Raw genomic sequence first — 23409 nt, 5'->3', positions numbered from 1 at the left:
TAACTTCCTTTCTCTTGTACTGTATGCCTCTATTTATAAAACATAGGATTGTGTATGTCTTTTTAACAGCCATTGCAACTTGTCCTTCACTTTCAAAGATTTGTGTATGTACGCGCTTCGGTCTCTCTGCTCCTGCACCTCTTTTATTTAATTTATATTGCCTTGTTTCTCCTCATTCTCTGTACTAAAATGTAGCATTTCACACATCCCTACTCTAAATTTTATCTGCTTTGTATCTGCCTGCTATACAAGTCTGTCTATGTCCTCCTGAAATCTTTTACTATCCTCTTCACTGTTCACTACATTTCCAAGTTTCATGTCAACTGCAAACTTTAGAATTATGGCCTGTATACCCAAGTCCAGGCCATTAATGTATATCAAAAAGAGCAGTAGTTCTAACATTGATCCTTGGGGAACATCACTGTGCACTTCTCTCTAGTCCGAAAACAACCTTTCACCATGACTCTGCTTTCTGTCAGTTAGCTAATTTTGTATCCATGCATCCACCACCTGTTTAATGCAATGGGCTTCAAATTTGCTAACAAATCTATTACGTGACACTTTACCAAATTAATTCTGAAAGTCCATGTACAAATCAACTTCACTACCTTCATCAACCCATTCTGTTTTTCATCGAAAAATTCAAATCCAGTCAGAAGCAATTTACCTTTAACAAATCCATGTTGGCTGTCATTTATTAAACATCATTCTTCCAAGTGACAGTTGATTCCCTCCCAGTTTCCCCACCACTGACATTAGGCTGATGGATCCTAACTGCCAGTTTTATCTCTCTCTACTTTTTGAATAGGGGTGTAACATTTACAATCCTTCACTCCTCTGGTACCACTGTCGTATCTAAGGAGGATTGGAAGTTTGTGGCCAGAGCCTTCGCAATATCCACCCTTACTTCCCTCAGCAACCTAGATGCATCTCAAACAAAAACAGAAAGTGCTGGAAGCACTCAGCATGTCAGGCAGCATCCATGGAGAGGGAAGCAGAGTCAACACCTGTGACCTGAGGCATTGACTCTGCTTTTCTCTCCACGGATGCTGCCTGACCTGTTTAGTGTTTCCGTCGCTTCCTGTTTTTGTTTCAGATTTTCAGCATCTGCAGTATTTTGCTTTTATTTTAGGATGCATCTCATCTGGACTGGGTGTAAAGGGCTGCTCAGATCACGAAAAGAAAAACCCGACCCGAGCCCAACAGTACCACATCAGACCCCAGCCCGACCTGGACCGAGTCCCTCCATTTTTTTCCCGCGCCCGACCTGACCCGACCCGAGTCGGACCCAACCACCAGAATGTTCCCTTTACCTACCTTGCAACTCCGAATCTGCAGGAAGCTGCAGCATGAGCGTGATGACGTCATAGAGACGCTCGCTGCGCAGACTTGGAGTTTCCCTCTTTGACGTCCCGGACTCCCAGCCCAGGTAGGTTTTTTACTTGTAACACTACTTGCTGTGTGTGTCCGACCGGGAAAGGTGACCCATCCCGGACCGGAGCCGACACGTCGTCTGGTCCCATTGGGTTCGGTCGGGTAGCAGGCCTTTAACTGGGTGACTTTTCTACTTGGTGCACTTTTTCTTTGCAATTTATGCAATCTTTTAATTACCTTCTCTTTTATCTATTTTTATCTTAGCCAATTTCTCTACTACTCTTTTACTGTGGCATTGGCAACAAAGCACTCATTTTGTACCACAGCCATGCCCTCTGACTCCATAACGAGACCTATTTTTGTCCCTAATTGACTCCATGCTTCCTTTGACTACCTTTTTACTATTTATGCGATTTGTAAAAGATTTTTGGGTTCCCTTTTCTGTTAAGTGTTCATCTGTTCTATTCTCATACATTCTTTGCCCCACATTTCCTTTATCAGTTCTTTGCGTAGTTTTTGTATTCAGCACTTTTCGCTGCTGAATTATGAACTCAACATTTATCATAAGCTTGCTTTTTCTGTTTCATTTTAAGCTCTATCTTTAGTCATCCAGGTAGCTCTAGCTTTGGATGTGCTTCCTTTCCCCTTTTGGAAATGTCTAGTCTGTATCCAAACTATCTCCTCTTTGAAGACCTCTTATTGCTCATTTAATGTTTTATCGGCCAGTCTTTGATTCTAATTCATCTGGACCAGATTCCTTTTCAAATCACTGAAATTAGCCCTCCAGTTGAATATTTTCATATTTGATTTTCCCATGCTCTTTTCCATGACTACTGTAAACATAATATTGTGATCACTGTTTCCCAAATGTTCTCCCATTGAAACATGCTCCACTGAATCCCACTTCATTCCCCTCACTTCAGTTGTAGAATTAATTCTCCACATCAAGTGCAACTACTTTGGTCTAATTTAGTTGGAGAATTATAATATTAGGTTTAAATGCAATCTTACATTTTTACCTTATTTTATACTACAGTCACAATGTGAAATTTGTATGATGTCATCAAAAGCAGCCACGCGCAGTGGATACATATAGATATATTACTGTGTTTTGTTGCTAATATGGACATAATCAGAAATGGGAAGGAAAATGAGCAGACAGAGAATTAGACTAAATTTCCCATCTTGATTATTAAGTTGGGAGCAATGTTATTCTTAGCTAGATTACAGTTAGACACATGTCCCTTGCCCAAGTCAACATTCATACCTTGCCTGAGTGGTGGGCTTATACAGTCATGAGAAGCATCACTGGTGAGCCTGATTTTCTTCTCACCTAATGCTTGTGCGTGCATCCATAAGGGGTCTTTGGATAGATTTCAAGGGCAGAAAACTTGACTGAAGTTCACCTCCCAAGCCTGGGAAACTGAGGTTAATTGCAGTGCCTCTAGTACTTCCCCTGTCAAAATCAGCAAGCAAAACCCAGAATGGGGATCAAACTACAACTTCCCAGCCTCTATGGATCAGTTACTGGATGAACTTGCTGAACCATCGGGGAATGTGCTGACATCTTCCACAATGGTACTAATTGACTAATGTGATGTGGGGGCAACCTATTTGTATAATGAAATTGAAAATCTTTGGTGCTTTGGACCCATGCCCAACTAAGGAATTGGTATCTGAAGGAGGAGAGGAGGGAAATTGCAATTATTGGAAGTCATTTCTCTCAACTTTTGCAAATCAAATTTACAGATTAAAATAAAAAAATAGCTTCATAATCCTGTTTGGAGTTTCAAATATCTTGTGTAAGATTCCATTTTCTGTACTCAGTTTTGCCCAGGGACCAGAGGAATGACACGGTACTTGACGTCCACTGGGGCTGATGGGACCATCTGCTTTTGGCAGTGGAATACAGAGACCATCAAATTTAAGTAGGTTTCTTGAGAAATCTGTCTGCTGCTGCTTTGTGGACATGAATCTGCTGGCTTTCATTTGCAACTTTTGCTATTTGATTTATATATAATAAAATGGTCTGACTGTTTTTAATTCATACAAGCTTCTATTTCATGTTTTTATCACTGCTGTGTGTTTGTGAATATAACTTATTTGATTTGTTAATTGAGTAATTAAGCATGGTCTATCAGGTAAAGCTACCAGTGCACTTGTCTGTTGGTAACCTCAGTTGTCTAGCCTTGTTGACTTGTAGATGCTGGAATTACTGTTTGAATGATGTTTCTCAGCCCTCGTGCCTGGAATTATTTTTTTTTGTTTGCTGTACTTACTGATAAGTAATGGGTAATCTCAACTTTATTTCTAGATATGCGTTGGCATCTCGTTTATTTGGCAGAGCACTGATGGAAACATAATATTTTAAGTATTAAAAGGCGCTCTCTTCAGTTTTTCCCTCCTTAGAATGATGAATGGTAGAGATGGAAAAATCAAACATGTCTGCAGCCATCAAGCTCACAGGAGAACTGTCCTTAACTCAAATGGCTTAGTTTTCCCAGCTTGTGAACTTACTAGCTCCTCTGCATATGCTGTGATAATACCAAGACATGTTCAAACAATTGTTACAGGTTCCTGCATTAAAGCTGACAAATACTGCAGGTGCCCTTAAGACTAGTATCAAGTACTATTGGCTAAACCATGAGCCATGTTTCTAATTACTGCATTAAGGCTCAAACAACAGAGCTTGCCTTTTAACAAGAACCTGAAACATATCCTCAGCTTCACATGCAATTAATTATAATTTGCAGTTACTGTTATGAAGACAATGTCATGGCCATTTTGCTAAAAAGCAAAATCCCACAAACAGAAAATGGGATTAAAGAGGAATGTTGTCAGGAACTTGGGAGTGCTAACTGCTATAATAAAAACAGAAAGTGCTGGAAGTATTCAGCAGGTCAGGCAGCATCTGTGGAGAGAGAAACAGTGTTAACGTTTCAGGTCTGTGAGTTTTCATCAGACCTTGATGAAAGGTCACAGACCTGAAACGTTAACTCTGTTTCTCGCTCCTTAGATGCTGCCCTACCTGCTGAGTATTTCCAGCACTTTCTGTTTTTATTTCAGATTCCAGCATCTGCAGTATTTTGCTTTTATTTGAGAGCTAGCTGCTGTTCACGAAATATCCATGAACCATCTTTGTCTCCCATAAAAGGCAGATGGAACCTCGGTTTAATGTTGCATCTGAAAGACTGTTCTGTACAGTCTTGAATGCATAGGAATTCCATGGTAGTAATTTGCTAATGCTGTGACTTTGCTTTGTATTAAAATTAATGCTGTTACTTTACAGTGAACATCCAGTAAAATTTACAGATAGATCCAGGCCAGGAAGTCAAATTTCTTGCTCCTCTTTTAGTTCTGGTAAGTTTTTCTTCTTGTTTCACAGGGATAGAGTCATAGAGGAGATACAGCACTGAAACAGGCCCTTCGGCCCACTGAGTCTGTGCCGACCATCAACCACCCATTTATACTAATCCTACATTAATCCCATATTCCCTAACACATCGCCACCTTCCCTCAATTCTCCTCCTACCACCTATCTACACTAGGGGCAATTTTTACAATGGCCAATTTACCTATCAACCTGCAAGTCTTTGGCTGTTGGAGGAAACCGGAGCACCCGGCAGAAACCCACACGGTCACAGGGAGAACTTGCAAACTTTGCACAGGCAGTACCCAGAACCAAACCCGGGCCGCTGGAGCTGTGAGGCTGCGGTGCTAACCACTACGCCACTGTGCCGCCCATCAACTTTTTTTTTTGAGTTCCCGCTTCTCTCCGCCTCTTATTTTCTATCGTCTGTCTGCCTTTTGAGAAATGAATAACTAAAATTATGCAAACTTTGCCTTTCCAAGCCAAAAGAAAATTAATTGGGCTAATGAGTCACTAGGTATTTGATTGCAGAGATTCCTAATTATTTGTGAGAACAGACCCAACTATAGTCGTTGACTGCATTGCAGTTTAAAGTTTGTGTTTTATCTGTGTACCATTCTTTGAATGTTTTACCTAGTATGGTCCTTGCAAGGGAATGTAAATACATCTTTGCAGCATGATTGCCAAGTGTTGCACAATGACCTTTATGTGTAGAGAGGTCAGAGTTCAAATTCCAAACCTCCTGGATTTCCTTTGGTAACCTATAGTAGCTGGGCTGTTTTGTATAGCATTGAGGGGAAGCCACATACTGGGCCAAAAGAAAGGAGGGATGAGACCTATTATTGGACCTTTCAGTGACCAAATGGGGAGTGGCTTTGACTGGCTAGGTGTTTCAAGAGATAACAATAACCCAAGTATAGGTGGCTGTGTTTTGTGACTTTAGTGAGTGGTCAGAGCAACGAAGGATTGGAATAATTGAAGTTTTAAAAGAATTTAAAAAAAAATGAAGGCAGGCGTTTTATATGAATAGCAATTTTATTATAGGATTAGAATGGGAATGAGAATTTCTGATTGTTCAGATCAGCTGTGCTTTGTTAAAACCTTTTCAATTACAATTATAGGTGGAATGTTCATAGCAACTGGCAGCACAGATCATGTGATTAGGGTTTATTACTTGGGCGCTGGCTCCCCAGAGAAAATTTCTGAACTGGTGTCACATACGGTAAGATGCTGAACAGTGAAGTAAGTCTTACACATTATGCCTCAATTTTTTTTTTACTGAGATGACTTGTTTAGAGAGGACATCCTCTCACTCTGTATGACCCCTTTAAAAAAAAAATTGAACAAACCTCAAAATAATTAACTTGAGCACACCTGTTTTTAAAAGATAATTGGGGAATAATTTAAAGAGGTGATTGTGAGGGAGTTGAATTAACAGCATGTCTGGGTATGTATTCACGTGCACTGGGGAAGGATGATCTGTTTTTTAAATTTTGCACCACAATTGCACCTTACATTAGGTTATTAACTGAGGTTCTTAACTACAGCATGGACAAGCAGTAGTTTTGAACTTTGTTATAAATCCAGAGTTGATAAATTATCTGACAGTGAAGTGAGACTCCCTTCTCCAAGAAATCTTGCTGTATGAGGCTGGCTATTGACTCTGGATTTACATTACAACTTTAGCACCATTCTAAAGTCTGCATACAATTATAATGTGAACACGACCTTACTATTCCAAAATAGTTTCTCATTTTAGTAATGTTGCACTCATTGGGCTGGATTTTTATTGTGGGGTTAGGACCCCAACATAGGGCTGCATTTCCAAGTTCTGATCCTGCATCGAGGCCTAATGCGATTTTTGACCAGCTGGCTAGTTAGTGGCCAGGTTGCATGCTAGCTCCTGAGGCTGGAGAGCCAATACGGTGTCTTCCAGCAATGACTGCTACTTCAAGCTGGAGGTGCTCTCTGATGACTTTTTGAAGGTAAAAATAAAACTAGCTACAGATGTCAGATTGCTATGGTGGCGGGGAAACCCCTCCACGCTGTGGCCATTCAACATTCGCGACCACGGGGGGAGATAAAAATGTTATATGGAACGCTGCCATTCATTAGCATGGATTCAGTCTCAGCAGGAAGGTTGATTGTGTCTGCAGTGTGCCCTTACTAGGCCCTTTAAGAGCCTTAATTGGCTACCCGCCGTTGTTGGGGAGGTAGTCGTCAGCCTCCACCCACCCCCCAATCAACCATCCGTTTCTAAAATGGTCTGGAAGTGGGAACATGCCTGCAAGTCGCACACGGGCTGGTGCCAGGAAATTGCGCAACTGTCTGCTTCTGGTCCGGCCTCCACCACCATTTAAAAATTCGTCCCATTATTTCAGAGGAAAAGTATTCAGTAAACTTAGTTATTTTAATCTTAATGTGATGTAACTGTTTTTTTTTGTCAACATTTTCCTGTATACATCTGTAAGTAAAACGCCTCAAAAGTTTGAAAATACTGACATTGCTGCATCCCAATAAATAATAAAGAAACGCCTGTCTTTAACAGACAACCATCATATTATTTGACTGATGAATGAAATGTGTGCTGTCCTTGTAGGTTCTAGGGCTGCACAATGTTTTGGTTAACAATGATTTTAGGACTAATATTTACCCTATTTTTTCCATGTTGGTTCACGCAGCCTACATTAGAAGGAAGTAACAATTAAAAGAGCAATAGAGTAGAGATAACATTTTTGCCATATCCGTGAACAAATGGTCTTTTGCAGTCTTGCACCATTCCATTGTTTGCTATTTTACTAGAGGCCCTTACCCATTTATTTTAAATAGGTTATATTTTCTGATAAAATGAAAAGGAGAATGTCCTACAAATGAATTAAAACATTTGTCTGCTGTTACATATTTGGCAACCCTGGGCTATGGCTGGCATTGGAATGAATGCAGCATTACATAACTGGTGGTAGAGCTGAAAATACAGCACTTAGAACATTCAGGGAAGGTGTTTCTCCTCATGCATACTAGACCTCTAGGTTTAGCTTGGGGTTGAGCATTAGTCATACAATTTTCATTAACAGTTTTTTCCTGTATAATGCACAACTATATTCAATTCTGGAAAACAACAGATTTTTTTGTTTCCCTCAATCTCCTTTAGGATAAAGTGATCGCTATTCAATTCTGCAACAATAGCCACAGGTAAGATTTTATGCCTTGGAGGTGGTGGTGTGCTTGTTGTGCTGGTTGCTTTTTGTTTGCATATCAAAGGCATTGCTACTTAAAAATGTTCTTGCATATTAGAAAATGTTATAAAACTATTAAATTTAAACTTGCCCTTGTATTTTTTGATATACTGGTGTCTGTAATATATTAACTGTTTCACAAACATTTAAAACCTTTTTCTTACTTCCTCCCCAACACTGGCTAGTTTGAGATTTGTTAGTGGTAGCCGAGATGGAACAGCTAGAATCTGGCAATACCAACACCAAGAATGGAAGAGTATAGTCCTGGATATGTTTACGAAGCTGCCAGGGTAAGTTATCACAGTATTGAAGCATTTTATACCAAAATATAATGTACAGATTTTCATATTTACTGTCACCCCACCACCAAAAACATAAATCAAACTGTTTCATATGGTTATCTACCTTGGACATAAAAAGGTCCTATTGTAGAAGTTGTGTGACAAAATATAATTTGAACATTGAGAATATAGATAAGCTCTCACCATTTAAAGCAACTACAGAAGCTAATGTAACTTTAATAAACTGATTCTGGTATAAGCTTCTGGTATTTTTAACCTGTTTCCTGTACAATATCAGCAAATATGGACCTGTTTTGTTACAGAATACAGAAATAGATATACTTGCAGTTTGTCCTCATGATTCAAGAGCAAAATATTGCAGATGCTGGAAATCTGAATTGTCCTCATGATTGTTTGGTCTTTAAAGGTCTTTTTTGTTCAGTCACAGTCATTAGCTTTGCATTATTCATTACTAGCAGAGACCCACAAAATATTTGCTGTCAAATTAATATCTCTATTGCAACAAGATTTCTTTAAATATTGAATTTCTAGTTATTCTTTCACCGAAGGCTTTAACAGAATCACAACTTGTCACTCTGCATAAAGCTGTCCACGCATAAAAACAGGCCTAGGAATATTAATACAAATTTTGTCAAGAGTCTAGCATTGTGACTTGTTTATAGTCTTCGTATATTAAAATCTAATTGAGAACTGTTTTCACCTGAGTTGAAAAGGCAGGTTTACAATTGATGAGCTCAATATTATTCGAGGAATAAACACACTCTATTTCCTTGAAATCTTCCTGTTATAATTTCAGCATCTGCCATTGAAAAAAACGGCTTCCTAACTTCCAATCTTGTTCTACGACGCAGTCCTTGTTAGAATTCAAGAATTAATGTAGAACATTATAACTGCTCGTTGTTTGAGTCGAAGTTTGCAGTGGCATGTCCATTATGTAGAAACTCTAGAGGGTATGGACTGCTATCATCTTTTTTGTCTATAGAAACAACGCTGATATATTTTAATGTAAGAAATGCTGGAAATACTCAGCAGGTCTGGCAGCATCTGTGGAGAGAGAAGCAGAGTTAACGTTTCAGGCGTTTAACCGAAACGTTAACTCTGCTTCTCTCTCCACAGTTGCTACCAGACCTGCTGAGTATTTCCAGCAGTTCTTGTTTTTATTTCAGATTTCTAGCATCCGCAGTATTTTGCTTCTTTTTTTTAATGCACCTGACAGCTTCTGTAAAACATTTTCATTTAAATCTAGCGAATCTTCATTTTTAGCACAAAGAATGGCTTTCAAATAATGAGTTGTATCGAATAATTGTCCCTGCCATTTTGCTACACTTAACTAATTCCGGCATCTTATCCACCCCTCCCTTGCCATCCCCATCCCTCCATCAATCCCATCCCGTCCCTTATGGAAACAATATCTCCAGCCAGGGTAACTTTATTGTTGCGCTCCCCTTCTGCTGTTTTTGTTCTTCACCACCACCACCCACCAACAGACACACCCCTTAAACTGACAGATCAAAACAGTTTGGATAGACAAAAACTATTATTATAAGTTGCCAACTTAGGAATCAAGATGTTGCTGTTTTATTTAATGTTGGAATGTGGGGTATTGCTAGCAAGGCTGGCATGTATTGCCAATTTATTTTTAATCCTGCACCAAGGAGGAGGCGATAAATTTGTTTTGGAGAACTGCCTCCTGTTTATCTGAATAGTAAGTTGCCACCTTATATCACTGGGTTCCCTTGTCAGTGAGGAAATCTTTTTTCTAATTGAGAGTGTGATTGATTAAGAAATTGTTCACCCTACCATTTTGATTTTACTTGCGATCTCATCAAGACATTAATTATTAAGTTCAGTTAGCTATTTTCTACATCGTGTGTCTCAAAATAGTAAGATTCAAGATTGCTGTGTCATATTGGTTTTTAGTGTTGCCTCAAATCCTAGAATTAATGCTTAGTGTGTGAAGTTTTCAATGTGAGCTTCTGGTTTGAAATGTTTAGATTATTGTTTTGTGTTGTCTTGTACATTATTGACAAATTTCCTTCTATTGGCTTAGCATCACCCTTCAAATTTCCCTTCACTCATTGGTATCATTCTCACTTCTTAAGTCAGGAGGTCATAGGTTCACGTTCCACTCCAGGATTTGAGCAAGTTACAGAGCAGTGCAGTACTGAGCGAGTACTGCATTCTCAGTGGTGGTGATTTTCAGATGAGATATTAAACTGAGGTCTCTAAGGAGGATGTAAAAGATTCCATGGCATTATTTGAAGAATACCAAGGGAATTTTCCTGGATTTCTGACCAACATTTATCCTTCAAACAACATGAGGGAAAAAAAACGGATTTGCTTCAGAGGGAACTTTTGTTGTGCACAAGCTGCATGCTGTGATGACCTACAATACAATTATGACAGCCTTCATTGGCTGCAAAGCACTTTGGGATGTTCTGAGGATGTGAAAGATGCTATATGAATGTAAATTTGTTCTTTTTCATTGATTATTTTATTACACATTGGCTGTTTTTTTTCACCTCCATACCTTGAGAAACCATTGACATAATGGAATAAATTCATGTATAAGGCATGTCCTTTTTTTTATTCATTCAGGGATGTGGGCGTCGCTGGCTAGGCCAGCATTTATTGCCCATCCCTAATTGCCCTTGAGAAGGTGGTGGTGAGCTGCCTTCTTGAACCACTGCAGTCTATTTGGGGTAGGTACACCCACAGTGCTGTTAGGAAGGGAGTTCCAGGATTTTGACCCAGCGACAGTGAAGGAACGGCTAAATAGTTCCAAGTCAGGATGGTGTGTGACTTGGAGGGGAACTTGCAGGTGGTGGTGTTCCCATGCATTTGCTGCCCTTGTCCTTCTAGTTGGTAGAGGTCGTGGGTTTGGAAGGTGCTGTCTCAGGAGCCTTGGTGCATTGCTGCAGTGCATCTTGTAGATAGTACACACTGCTGCCACTATGCGTCGGTGGTGGAGGGAGTGAATGATGGAGTGCCAATCAAGCGGGCTGCTTTGTCCTGGATGGTGTCGAGCTTCTTGAGTGTTGTTGGAGCTGCACCCATCCAGGCAAGTGGAGAGTATTCCATCACACTCCAGACTTGTGCCTTGTTTGGTGGACAGGCTTTGAGGAGTCAGGAGGTGAGTTACTCGCCTCAGGATTCCCAGCCTCTGACCTGCTCTTGTAGCCACGGTATTTATATGGCTATTCCAGTTCAGTTTTTGGTCAATGGTGGCCCCTAGGATGTTGATAGTGGGGGATTCAGCGATGGTAATGCCATTGAATGTCAAGGGGAGGTGGTTAGATTCTCTCTTGTTGGAGTTGGTCATTGCCTGGCACTTGTGTGGCTCAAATGTTACTTTCCACTTATCAGCCCAAGCCTGGATATTGTCCAGGACTTGCTGCATTTCTACACAGACTGCTTCAGTATCTGAGGAGTCACGAATGGTGCTGAGCATTGTGCAATCATCAGCGAACATCCCCACTTCTGACCTTATGATTGAAGGTAGGTCATTGATGAAGCAGCTGAAGATGGTTGGGCCGAGGACATTACCCTGAGGAACTCCTGCAGTGATGTCCTGGAGCTGAGATGATTGACCTCCAACAACCACAACCATCTTCCTTTGTGCTAGGTATGACTCCAGCCAGTGGAGGGTTTCCCCCTGATTCCCATTGACCTCAGTTTTGCTTGGGCTCCTTGATGCCATACTCGGTCAAATGCTGCCTTGATGTCAAGGGCAGTCACTCTCACCTCACCTCTTGAGTTCAGCTCTTTTGTCCATGTTTGAACCAAGGCTGTAATGAGGTCAGGAGCTGAGTGGCCCTGGCGGAACCCAAACTGGGTATCACTGAGCAGGTTATTGCTAAGCAAGTGCTGCTTGATGGCACTGTTGACACCTTCCATCACTTTACTGATGATTGAGAGTAGGCTGATGGGGCGATAATTGGCCGGGTTGGACTTATCCTGCTTTTTGTGTACAGGACATAGCTGGGCAATTTTCCACATTGCAGGGTAGTTGCCAGTGTTGTTGCTGTACTGGAACAGCTTGGCTAGGGGCACGGCAAGTTCTGGAGCACAGGTCTTCAGTACTATTTCCGGAATATTGTCAGGGCCCATAGCTTTTGCAGTATCCAGTGCCTTCAGTCGTTCCTTGATATCACGCGGAGTGAATCGAATTGGCTGAAGTCTGGCATCTGTGATGCTGGGGACTTCAGGAGGAGGCCGAGATAGATCATCAACTCGGCACTTCTGGCTGAAGATTGTTGCAAATGCTTCAGCCTTATCTTTTGCACTGATGTGCTGGGCTCCCCCATCTTTGAGGATGGGGATATTTGTGGAGCCACCTCCTCCAGTTAGTTGTTTAATTGTCCACCACCATTTATGGCAGGATGTGGCAGGACTGCAGAGCTTAGATCTGATTCGTTGGTTATGGGATTGCTTAGCTCTGTCTATCGCATGCTGTTTACGCAGTTTGGCATGCAGATAGTCTTGTGCTGTAGCTTCACCAGGTTGATGTCGCATTTTGAGGTATGCCTGGTGCTGCTCCTGGCATGCCCTCCTGCACTTTTCATTGAACCAGGGTTGGTCTCCTGGCTTGATGGTAATGGTAGAGTGGAGGATATGCCGGGCTGTGAGGTTACAGATTGTGGTTGAGTACAATTCTGCTGCTACTGATATCCCACAGCGCCTCATGGATGCCCAGTTTTGCATTGTAAGATCTGTTCGAAATCTATCCCATTTAGCACAGTGGTGGTGCCACACAACAGGATGGACGGTATCCTCAATGTGAAGGCGGGACTTCGTCTCCATAAGGACTGTGCGGTGGTCACTCCTACCAATGCTGTCATGGACAGAAGCATCTGCGGCAGGCAGATTGGTGAGGACGAGGTCAAGTATGTTTTTCCCTCTTGTTGGTTCCCTCACCACCTGCCGCAGACCCAGTCTAGCAGCTATGTCCTTCAGGACTCGGCCCGCTCGGTCAGTAGTGATGCTACCGAGCCACTCTTGGTGATGAACATTGAAGTCCCCCACCCAGAGTACATTTTGTGCCCTTGCCACCCTCAGTGCTTCCTCCAAGTGGTGTTCAACATGGAGGAGTACTGAGTCATCAGCTGAGGGAGGGTGGTAGTTGGTAATCAGTAGGAGGTTACCTTGCCTATGTTTGACCTGAAGCCATGAGACTTCATGGGGTCCGGAGTCAATGTTGAGGACTCCCAGGGCAACTCCCACCCTACTGTATACCACTGTGCCACCACCTCTGGTGGGTCTGTCCTGCCGGTGGGACAGGACATACCCGGGGATGGTGATGGCAGTGTCTGGGACATTGTCTGTAAGGTATGATTCCATGAGTATGACTATGTCAGGCTGTTGCTTGACTAGTCTGTGGTTCAGCTCTCCCAACTTTGGCACAAGCCCCCAAATGTTAGTAAGGAGGACTTTGCAGGGTCGACAGGGCTGGGTTTGCTGTTGTCGTTTCTGGTGCCTAGATCAATGCTGGGTGGTCCGTCCGGTTTCATTCCTTTTTATTGACGGTTAGGTAGTGGTTAGGTGCAACTGAGTGGCTTGCTAGGCCATTTCAGAGGGAATGTAAGTTAACCACATTGCTGTGGGTCTGGAGTCACATGTAGGCCAGAACAGGTAAGGACAGCAGATTTCCTTCCCTAAAGGACCACCTAAAGGACCAGATGGGTTTTTACCAATCGTCAATGGTTTCATGGCCATCATTAGACTAGATTTTAATTCCAGATTTATTAATTAAACTCAAATTCCACCTTCTGCTGTGATGGGATTCGAACCCATGTCCCCAGAGAAGTACCCTGGGTCTCTGGGTTTCTATTCCAGTGATAATATCACTGCGCCATTGCCTACCCCAAGCTTTGTGAAGCTTCAAACATGATAAATTAATAGATGAATTACTTTACTGCCGATAATATTCTGCACATTTAGCCAGTTCCCTAAGTAAATGTTCACATCAAACAATTGTATATTTTGTTACAAAATTTCTATTCACTGAATAGAATATTGTAATTATTTCTGTAGTCCTAAGGAGATTTTAAAATGTATGTCACTACAAAAAGTGTAAAATCTGTTTGATCCTTTCTGTATTAGTGTGAATGGTTAATTGAGAAGAAGTGGAATGTGTCTAATTTTTGTTCTTTATGGTAGGAGCAATTCAGTTCCTATGGAAGACAAAGTCAGTAAGTTGAAAGTCACCATGGTAGCGTGGGATCGCTGTGACAGCACAGTCATCACAGCAGTGAATAATTTTCATTTGAAAGTGTGGAACTCCTACACTGGCCAGCTGCTTCATATCCTTTCGGTAGGTACACTAAATAAATATTGTAAATTAAATGGTACGTAATTGAATCAGAGATCATGTTACCCGAAAGTCTTGGAGGGGCAGCAGACCTATTCTTGACATCGACTGCTTCTGCTGAGGTATCCCCTTCCCAGTGCTGAGGGCAGACTGAATGTTGCACCAGAAACTCCAATGTCCAGTTGGACTGGGGGCAAAATAAAATGCGCAGGATAGTGTGTGACTTGTCTACCAACAGTAAATTCAGATCTGAAATTTCCGAGTGATTATAAAATAGTACTCGTTGGCAAATTTGCATGAGTCATGGTTTTGGCTGTAAATATTGTAAACGCAGTGACATAATGAATGTAAATCAGATGATTTAAAATATCAATCATGTTTAAATGTGGTTGAGTTTACTGTGCTGTGCTTTTTCTATAGGGTCATGATGATGAAGTTTTTGTTCTGGAAGCTCATCCATTTGACTCCAGGATTATGTTGTCTGCAGGGCATGATGGCAATATATTCATCTGGGACCTTTCAAAAGGTACCAAACTCCGGAACTTTTTCAACATGGTAAGCATTTTCTCTAGTCTGTGGGTGAAAAATGAGCTGGGTCTAAATATCTAGACATGCCCATTCTGTATCTAGTCTCAATTCACTTGAATAAAGTGTCCAGTGAACCCGCTTCATAACGGGGTCCTGACAGCCAACAGCCAGAGTAAACTTAATTCCGCCAAGCTCAGTTGAAATTGAAAAGCTAGTGTCTTATTTATTCTACCATCAGTTCTTTGTTTTCAGTTTTAATGCTTATTTCACAATGTTACTACTTGTTCCATCTAAATCTAACTTGTAGAGTTTTACTAATTTTAGTACATGGTCTGGGGTTGTCAGACCTATAGGGGGAATTTAAGATGCAAAGCATTATTTAATCCATCAGTGTAACCAAAAGAGATTTTATTTATTTTCTACAGATTGAAGGTCAGGGTCATGGTGCTGTGTTTGATTGTAAATTCTCTGCAGATGGACAGCATTTTGCATGCACTGACTCTCATGGACATTTACTGATCTTTGGATTTGGCTGCAGTAGATCATATGAAAAGGTATGTTGGTGAGTGTATGTATTCTAGAAGTAGCATTTACTTAATTGAACTCATAGATTGGCTGGTACATGGAAATAAGTTTCTGAAGCTTGCTGATCAGCTCATGCACCATGATGCTGGAACAAATGCTAATATTACAGTAATCATCAGCTCCACTGTCTGGAAGAGCTTTATTATCAAATTTTAACTTTAAGCTAGAAAACTAAGCATGTAAAACTATTTTACGTGGAACGTGAAACACATTAAATGCACCATTGTGCCTTTGTCCCACTATTCTTTATCATTTTATCTTTGTCCTTGTTTGCTTGTTAATCTGAATTAACTACTCTTAACTGACATGAATATTAAACATTTTACTTAACACCTTTATTCTTTCTGGTTCCTATCCTCCATTTTGGAGGTGGGAACAAGATGAAAATGCAGCCTGCAAAGAGGCTGGACTTTGCTCAGTTAAATAACCTTGGCGGTTGCCTGTAAAGGAGAAGTTTGGGTTTAGAGTCAGGGAAGATGTAAGAAATGACCTTTATGGGTTTTGATAAGAATCTGAATGGTTAAGTGTGCTAAAGAAATTGATTGATTCCATCATTGGTGATCACATCTGTATCGGTTTCCTAGGGAAGATGCAGAGAATGGTTGGTACTATTGCTAGAGTTCATTCTAGAGTAGTAGTAACTTGATGTGGAATTGCAGAACTACAGAGTGCAGTATGGAAACTTAGCTGGAGAATGAAAGTTCACAATCTAATCCGCATACAGGAAATTTAAGGAGAAAGTCTAGCAAAGCAGTAGAAATGTGAGAATTATTAAAGTGTAGTAAAAGTATTGTAATGACTTTTAGAATATGTAAAACTAATTAAAAGAAAAATACGTGTAGTGTAAATATCCCTTTAGACAGAAATGTTAAATGTCATGTATGGGGGAAGGAGAATTGGCACTGCGCAAAACTTAATTGGAATTCTTGTGTTTGAATACTGGTAAGGGTGTATAGATTTTTTTTTAAACCATTTCATTGAATGAAGTGATTATAGAAAGAGATCAAGTTCTTTTCCTTCTTTTCTATTATACTGTTAACATGCTGTTTTAAACAGTTCAAATTGTGTAACAGCAGTGCAACTCTCCCTGATGATTGCACTGGTTAAGAACAGGGCTCCCTAATAGTGCTACAGGTTACGACAATGACTTGGAAATATATCGCCATTCCTTCATCGTTGCTGGGTTGAAAACATGGAACTCCCTGCCTAACAGCACTGTGGGAGTACCTTCACTCCATGCACTGCAGAGGTTCGAGAAGGTGAATTACCACCACCTTCTCTGGGGCAATTAGAGTTGGGCAATAAATGCTGGCCTTGCCAATGATACCCACATCCCATGAATGAATTAAAAAGAAAAACGACTGAGTATCTGAACCGTTCAGTGAAAAAAGTTCTGAGGATAAAAGCAAAATACTGTAGATGGTAGAAATCTGAAATAAAAACAAAGTATTGGAAATACTCGGCAGGTCTGGCAGCGTCTGTGGAGAGCAAAACAGAGTTAACATTGCAGTTCAGTGACCTTCCAGCAGAGTTCTGATGAACAGTCATTGAACTGAAACGTTAACTGTTTCTGAAGTTCTGAGGATATGTTGTTAGCTTATCTTAGCTAGGTGTAATCTGGGACATTAATAGTTGGTCGAGCTGCCCCTAGATGAGGGAGACGCAAAATAATCAGAATTTCTGTTACTAATTATTATCCATTTTTTTTCCCCAACCCCCCAAACTATCCAGTATTTTGTTGGCACTCAGACTAAATTCAAGTTTGAGAATGCCCATTTGGGTGAGGTGGTTCTAGCTCTGAGCTGTTGCGGTGTGATTGGTAGCCACTGGACTGTGCTCCAAGCAAAACATCTCTGCCTTCAGGGAAGGAAGGCATGGAAGTTAGAAAAAGAGTAGAATAAAACTGCAATCTTTTTCTGTAGTCTTTTTCAAAAGAAAACTGGTAACATATACAATCTAAAATCAAAGCCTATACATGCAGGTGTTAATGATGAAAGTAGACACACATTGAAGTAAATAAATATGATCTGATAGCCAACACAGGGACAAGGCTGCAGGATGACGAGGATTGGGTCCTGAATATTGAGGGGTATATGACGTTCAAGAAGAATAGGAAGCTGGTAAAGGTGGAGGGGTAGCACTCTTAATTGAGGATGGCATTGGTGCAATAGTTAGAGATGACCTTGGTTCAGGAGATCAGGATGTAGAATCGGTTTGGGTGGAGATGAAGAATAGTAGGGGGAAGAAGTCACTAGTGGGAGTTGTCTACAGGACCCCTAACAGTAACCATAATGTAGGATGAAGTATACAAGAAGAAATATTGGGTGCTTGTGATAAAGGGGCGGCAGTAATCATGGGTGATTTTAATCTACATATAAACTGGAAAAATCAGATTGGCATTAGTAGCCTGGAGTTCATAGAATGGAGCTAGTTTCTTAGAGCAGCACATTCTGGATCCAACCACAGATCAGGTTGTATTAGACTTGGTATTGTAAAATGTGACAGGATTAATTAATGACATCAGAGTAAAGACACCTCTTGGGAGCAGCAACCACAATATGATTGAATTTTACATCCAGTTTGAAAGCGAAAAGAGTGGATCTAAGACTAGTATTTTAAAATTAAATAAGGGCAACTATGTGGGCATGAAAGCTGAGCTAGCTGAAGTGAACTGGGTTACTAGGCTCGGAGATAGATCAATAGAGAAGAAGTGGCAGACATTCAAGGAGATATTTCAGAATACTCAGGATATGTATATTCCTACTATAAAGAAAAATTCTAAGGGGAGGACCCACCATCCATGGTTAATTAAGGAAGTTAAGGAAAGCATTAAACTTAAGGAAGAAGCATATAATTGCACAATAATGAGTGGCAGGTCAGATGATCAGTCAGAATATAAAGAATGGCAGAGAATGACTAAGGTTAACCGGGAGAAAGAGATTGGAGTATGAGGAAGCTAACTAGAAATGTAAAAACGGATAGCAAGAGTTTCTACAGGTATTTAAAAAGGAAAAGAGTAAGCAAAGTGAGTGTTGGTCCTCTAGAGAGTGAGAATGGGGAGTTAATAGTAGATAAGGAAATAGTGGATGAAATGAACACATATTTTGCTTCTGTCTTCACTATAGAGGATACAAATATATTCCAGTAATAGCTGTAAATCAGGAGGTGGAAGGAAGAGAGGAACTTGGTGAAATTACAATCACCAAGAAAGCAGTACTGGCCAAACTGATGGAGCTGCAGGCTGACAAGTCCCCGGGTCCTGATGGGCTTCATCCTAGGGTCTTAAAATAAGTGGCTAATGAGGTAGTAGATGCATTGATAATTTTTCAAAATTCGCTAGATTCTGGAAAGGTTCCATCAGACTGGAAAATAGCAAATATAACCCCTCTATTCAAGAAGGGGGGAGGCAGAAAACGGGTAACTATAGGCCAGTTAGCTAGACGTCTGTCGTGGGAAAGATGTTAGAATCGATCATTAAGGAGGCTATAGCTGGGCACTTAGAAAAATTCAAGGTAATCTGGAATAGTCAGCATGGTTAACCAATTTATTGGAGTTCTTTGAAGGAGTAACATGTGCCGTGGATAAAGGGGAGCCTGTTGACGTACTGTACTTGGATTTCCAGAAGGAATTTGACAAGGTGCCACATAAAAGGTTATTGTGCAAAGTAGGAGCTCATGGCATAGTGGGTAACATATTAGCATGGATAGAAGATTGGCTGGCTGGTAGAAAACAGAGTATGCATAAATGGGTCCTTTTCTGATTGTTGGGATGTGACGAGTGGAGTCCCGCAGGCGTCTGCGCTGGGGCCTCAACTTTTTACAATTTATATCAATAACTTAGATGAGGGGAGCAATGGCATGGTAGCTAAATTTGTAGGTGACACAAAGATAGGTAGGACGGTATGTTGTGTAGCGGACATAAGGAGTTTGCAGACTGATTATAGATATGTTGAGTGAGTGGGCAAAAATCTGGCAGATAGAGTATAATGTGGGAAAATGTGAAGTTGTTCACTTTGGCAGGAAAAATAAAAAAAGCAGAGTATTACTTAAATGGAGAACGACTGCAGAACTGTGAGGTGCAGAGGGATCTAGGTGTTTTAGTGCATGAGTCACAAAAAGTTAGTATGCAGGTACAGCAAGTAATAAAGAAGGCTAATGAAATGCTATCCTTTATTACTAGAGGAATTGAAAATAAAAATAAGGATGTTATGCTTCAGTTATACAGGGCATTGGTGAGACCACATCTCGAATACTGTGTGCAGTTTTGGTCTCCTTATTTAAGGAAGGATGTAAAGGCGTTGGAGGTGGTTCAGAGGAGGTTTACTAAATTGATACCTGGAATGAGCGGGTTGTCTTATGAGGAAAGGTTGACCAGACCGAGCTTGTTTTCACTGGAGTTTAGAAGAATGAGGGGAGACTTAATTGAAGTATATAAGATCCTGAACGGTCTTGACAAGGTGGATGTGGAAAGGATGTTCCCTCTTGTGGGGGAGTCCAATGCTAGGGGGCACTTTTAAAATTAGGGGTTGCCCTTTTAGGACAGAGACGAGGAGAAATTTTTTTCTCTGAGGATTATGTGACTTTGGAACACTCAGAAGCTGGTGGTGGTGGGAGTCATTGAATATTTTTAAAGTGGGGGTAGATAGATTCTTGTTAGGCAAGGGAATCAAAGGTTATCAGGGGTAGATGGGAGTGTGGAATTTGAGACACAATCAGATCAGCCGTGATCATCTTGAATGGCAGAGCAGGCTAGTGGGGCCGAATGGCCGCCTCCTGCTCCAAATTCATATGTTCGTAATGAACTACTCCCCTTTGTTGCCATTACCTTGAATTCAATTGTAAACATTTTCTTCCCCCAACAATAGATTCCAGACCAAATGTTTTTTCACACTGATTACCGTCCTCTTATCCGTGATTCCAACAATTATGTCCTGGACGAACAGACACAGCAGGCGCCTCATCTCATGCCTCCCCCATTTCTAGTTGATGTGGATGGAAACCCCCACCTAACACGCTATCAACGGCTGGTGCCTGGTCGGGAAAATTGCATGGATGAGCAACTTGTTCCACAGTTGGGGTACATGGCAAATGGTGAGAATGAGGGCTGTTTGATGGTTTTATAAAAATATATAGATCTTCATTTCTGAGCATTCTGTCCTGTGCTAAATAAAATAGAGTAGTTCCCTGTTGAGTACTGGGCACGTAGTTTCACTCATCAGAGACTTACAAATGTAAACATTTGCAGTGATTGAGAACTGTAGCTTTTTTTCATGAGTGTGAATATCCCCTTATTGAGCTTCTGAGTTGTCATTGTGTGAGTGGTGTAGTTTCTAATCCTGTTGGATACTTTTTGTAATACAGTGAAGCTGTGCTCCGTGAATAGTATCAGGTAATTGAGTTCATTGAAGCAAGACAGTTCTGAACATTGCTGGGCCAGATGCATGAAGGTCTTGTGGTCAGGTACAGGAAGTTGCTGTAGTGCTGTGGCCTTGTGTACTGTAATCAATTAACATTGGTCACCAGTTCATGACGTACTTTCATGATGTCAATATTTGTTTTAAACATATAAATAATTTCCATATCAGAACTACTTTTCTTTTAATCACAAAGAACCCTGACTGCCTGCACCTTGCATATACTTCCGTATAATTCGAAGTAACTTTTGATAAATTCAAGCTTTGTCTAAATTTGTATAGAAATGTACATGAATTGGATGCATTTCAAGAACAGCAGTATACTGCATTTTTCCTACTCAAAAAAGACTTTCAGGATTCATGTTTCATTTAGTGGGATGACTCTTAAGTGGAACGGGTTATATTTTCCCTGTGTATGAGGTAATTTATGCCACTTTTCATTGAAAGTTTGATATTTTGCACTCACTATTTTTTCTTTTAGAAAAAGGGATTGAAGGTTCATAGCCAGTTCTGTCAGAACATAGGACCATTAGGAGCAGGGGTAGGCCATTCAGCCCCTTGGCCTCAACTTAACCTCAACTCCATTTTTCTCACTTTTGCTCCATATCCCTTGATATCCATACCCAACAAAAAAGATTATCAAGCTACAATTGACCAAGCATCCACAGCCTTTTGGGGAAAGAGAGTTCCAAATTTGTACACCATTTGTGTGTAAAAGTGCTTTCTGATTTTGCTCTTGAATGGCCTACCTCTAATTTCAAGATTATGTCCCCTTGCTCTTGATTCCCCCACCAGGGGAAATAGGTTAGATATAGCGAAACTATCAAATCCTCTTCATTTTAAACACCTCAATCAGATTACCCCTCAATCTTGTATACTCAAAGGAATACAAACTAAGTTTATGCAACCTGCCCTTACAATTTAATCCTCTAAACCCTGGTATTGTTTTGGTGAATCTGCACTGCATTCCCTCCAAGGCCAATATATCCTTCCTGAAGTGTGGTGCCCAAAAGTGAATGCAGTACTCCAGATAGGGTCTGACTAAGGCTCTGTACAACTAAAGCACAATTACCTCCCCTTTATAATCTAGCCCTCTTGAGATAAAGGGCAACATTCCATTAGTCGTTTTGATTTTTTTTTTGTACCTATCTACTAGCTTTTAATTTTTGAACTTGGACTTTCAAATCTGTTTGCTCGACAATTTCTAGTTACTCACTATTTAGAAAATACTCTGATTTATTTTTCTCTGGTCCAAACTTCCCCACATTGAACTCTATTTGCCATAGTTTTTCCTGTTCATTTAATCTTCTTATGACCCTTAGTTACTTCCTGCTTCCATCTGCACTGTTTACTGTCCTTCCCAACTTAGTGTCACCTGAAAACTTGGATATGAAACTCTTATTCCTTCATCCAAATCTTTTAATAAATATGGTGAAAAGTTGAAGCCCCAGAACAGATCCCTGGGAAACAACACTTGTCACATCTCGGCAATCTTTAACGGCCTTTCTCCCCACTCTCTTGTCTCGTACCTCCCCAGTCAATTTTCTAACCCAACTCAGAAGGCTACCTTGAATTATGTACACTTTCATTTTTGCTAATAATTTCTTTGAGATTAAAGAGACAACTGAAAATATTTGTAAATAAAAGCAAAATACTGCAGATGCTGGAAATCTGAAATAAAAACAAGCAATGCTGGAAATACTCGGGTCTGGCAGCATCTGTGGAGAGAGAAGCAGAGTTAATGTTGCAGGTTAACTCTGCTTCTCTCTTCACAGATGCTGCCAGACCTGCTGAGTATTTCCAACATTTCTTGTTTATATTGAAAATATTTGTAATGCCAGTGACTTTTTTTCTAGCCCCTGTCTGCTATAAAATGTGTATGAATTCAACTGTATTTTTTGTTTCAAAGTTGGATGTTCCATGTCTTCAGTAGCTTATTGATTCCTAAGTTAATATTTGGGAGGAAAGAGGAAGTTTGCTTGTATTTGGAGTGAAAATGTAAGAGCTAAAGGCTATGATTCTCTTCCAGGTGATGGTGATGTTGTGGAGCAGGTCATTAGCCAACAGACAGATGATCAGTATGAGAATGGCCAGGAACCCAGCGTTCTAGATGATGCTATTAGGGAGCTCCAGCGAGAACATGACCTGCGGCAGGGAAATGAAGGAGCAGCAGTACTGGATGGCCTTTACAATAGACCAAACTTGTTGAACAGTGGTGAGTAACGCTGCAGATATGGTAAATGGCAGAGCTCATAATTCTATCCCATAATATTGCCTCATCCACTGAAAGC

The 23409-nt window shown here is 40.7% G+C and overlaps 1 protein-coding gene across 8 annotated transcripts in view; it reads left to right on the top strand.

Annotated features, from left to right (window-relative positions):
* brwd3 (bromodomain and WD repeat domain containing 3) overlaps nucleotides 1–23409 on the top strand; it is a 114893-nt gene that overhangs the window by 11423 nt on the left and 80061 nt on the right. For 7 of the 8 annotated variants that reach the window (XR_010976479.1, XM_068047768.1, XM_068047767.1 and 4 more), the window contains exons 9-18: nucleotides 3202–3302; nucleotides 4664–4734; nucleotides 5866–5966; nucleotides 7896–7936; nucleotides 8166–8270; nucleotides 14442–14595; nucleotides 15013–15147; nucleotides 15546–15674; nucleotides 20570–20795; nucleotides 23148–23333. Coding sequence is in view for 7 of the 8 variants with exons in the window: in XM_068047768.1 (XP_067903869.1) it covers nucleotides 3202–3302; nucleotides 4664–4734; nucleotides 5866–5966; nucleotides 7896–7936; nucleotides 8166–8270; nucleotides 14442–14595; nucleotides 15013–15147; nucleotides 15546–15674; nucleotides 20570–20795; nucleotides 23148–23333 (1249 nt within the window). In the remaining variant the exon portion in view is untranslated. Of the gene's footprint in view, nucleotides 1–3201; nucleotides 3303–4663; nucleotides 4735–5865; nucleotides 5967–7895; nucleotides 7937–8165; nucleotides 8271–14441; nucleotides 14596–15012; nucleotides 15148–15545; nucleotides 15675–20569; nucleotides 20796–23147; nucleotides 23334–23409 lie in introns of those variants that run through there. The other variant, XM_068047773.1, reaches the window with a different exon arrangement.

The sequence above is a fragment of the Heterodontus francisci genome, chromosome 15 (genome assembly GCF_036365525.1).
Source record: "Heterodontus francisci isolate sHetFra1 chromosome 15, sHetFra1.hap1, whole genome shotgun sequence".
NCBI classification, from domain to species: domain Eukaryota; kingdom Metazoa; phylum Chordata; class Chondrichthyes; order Heterodontiformes; family Heterodontidae; genus Heterodontus; species Heterodontus francisci.
The sequence above is the reverse complement of the archived record's forward strand: the minus strand, read 5'-3'. Positions and strand labels throughout refer to the sequence as shown.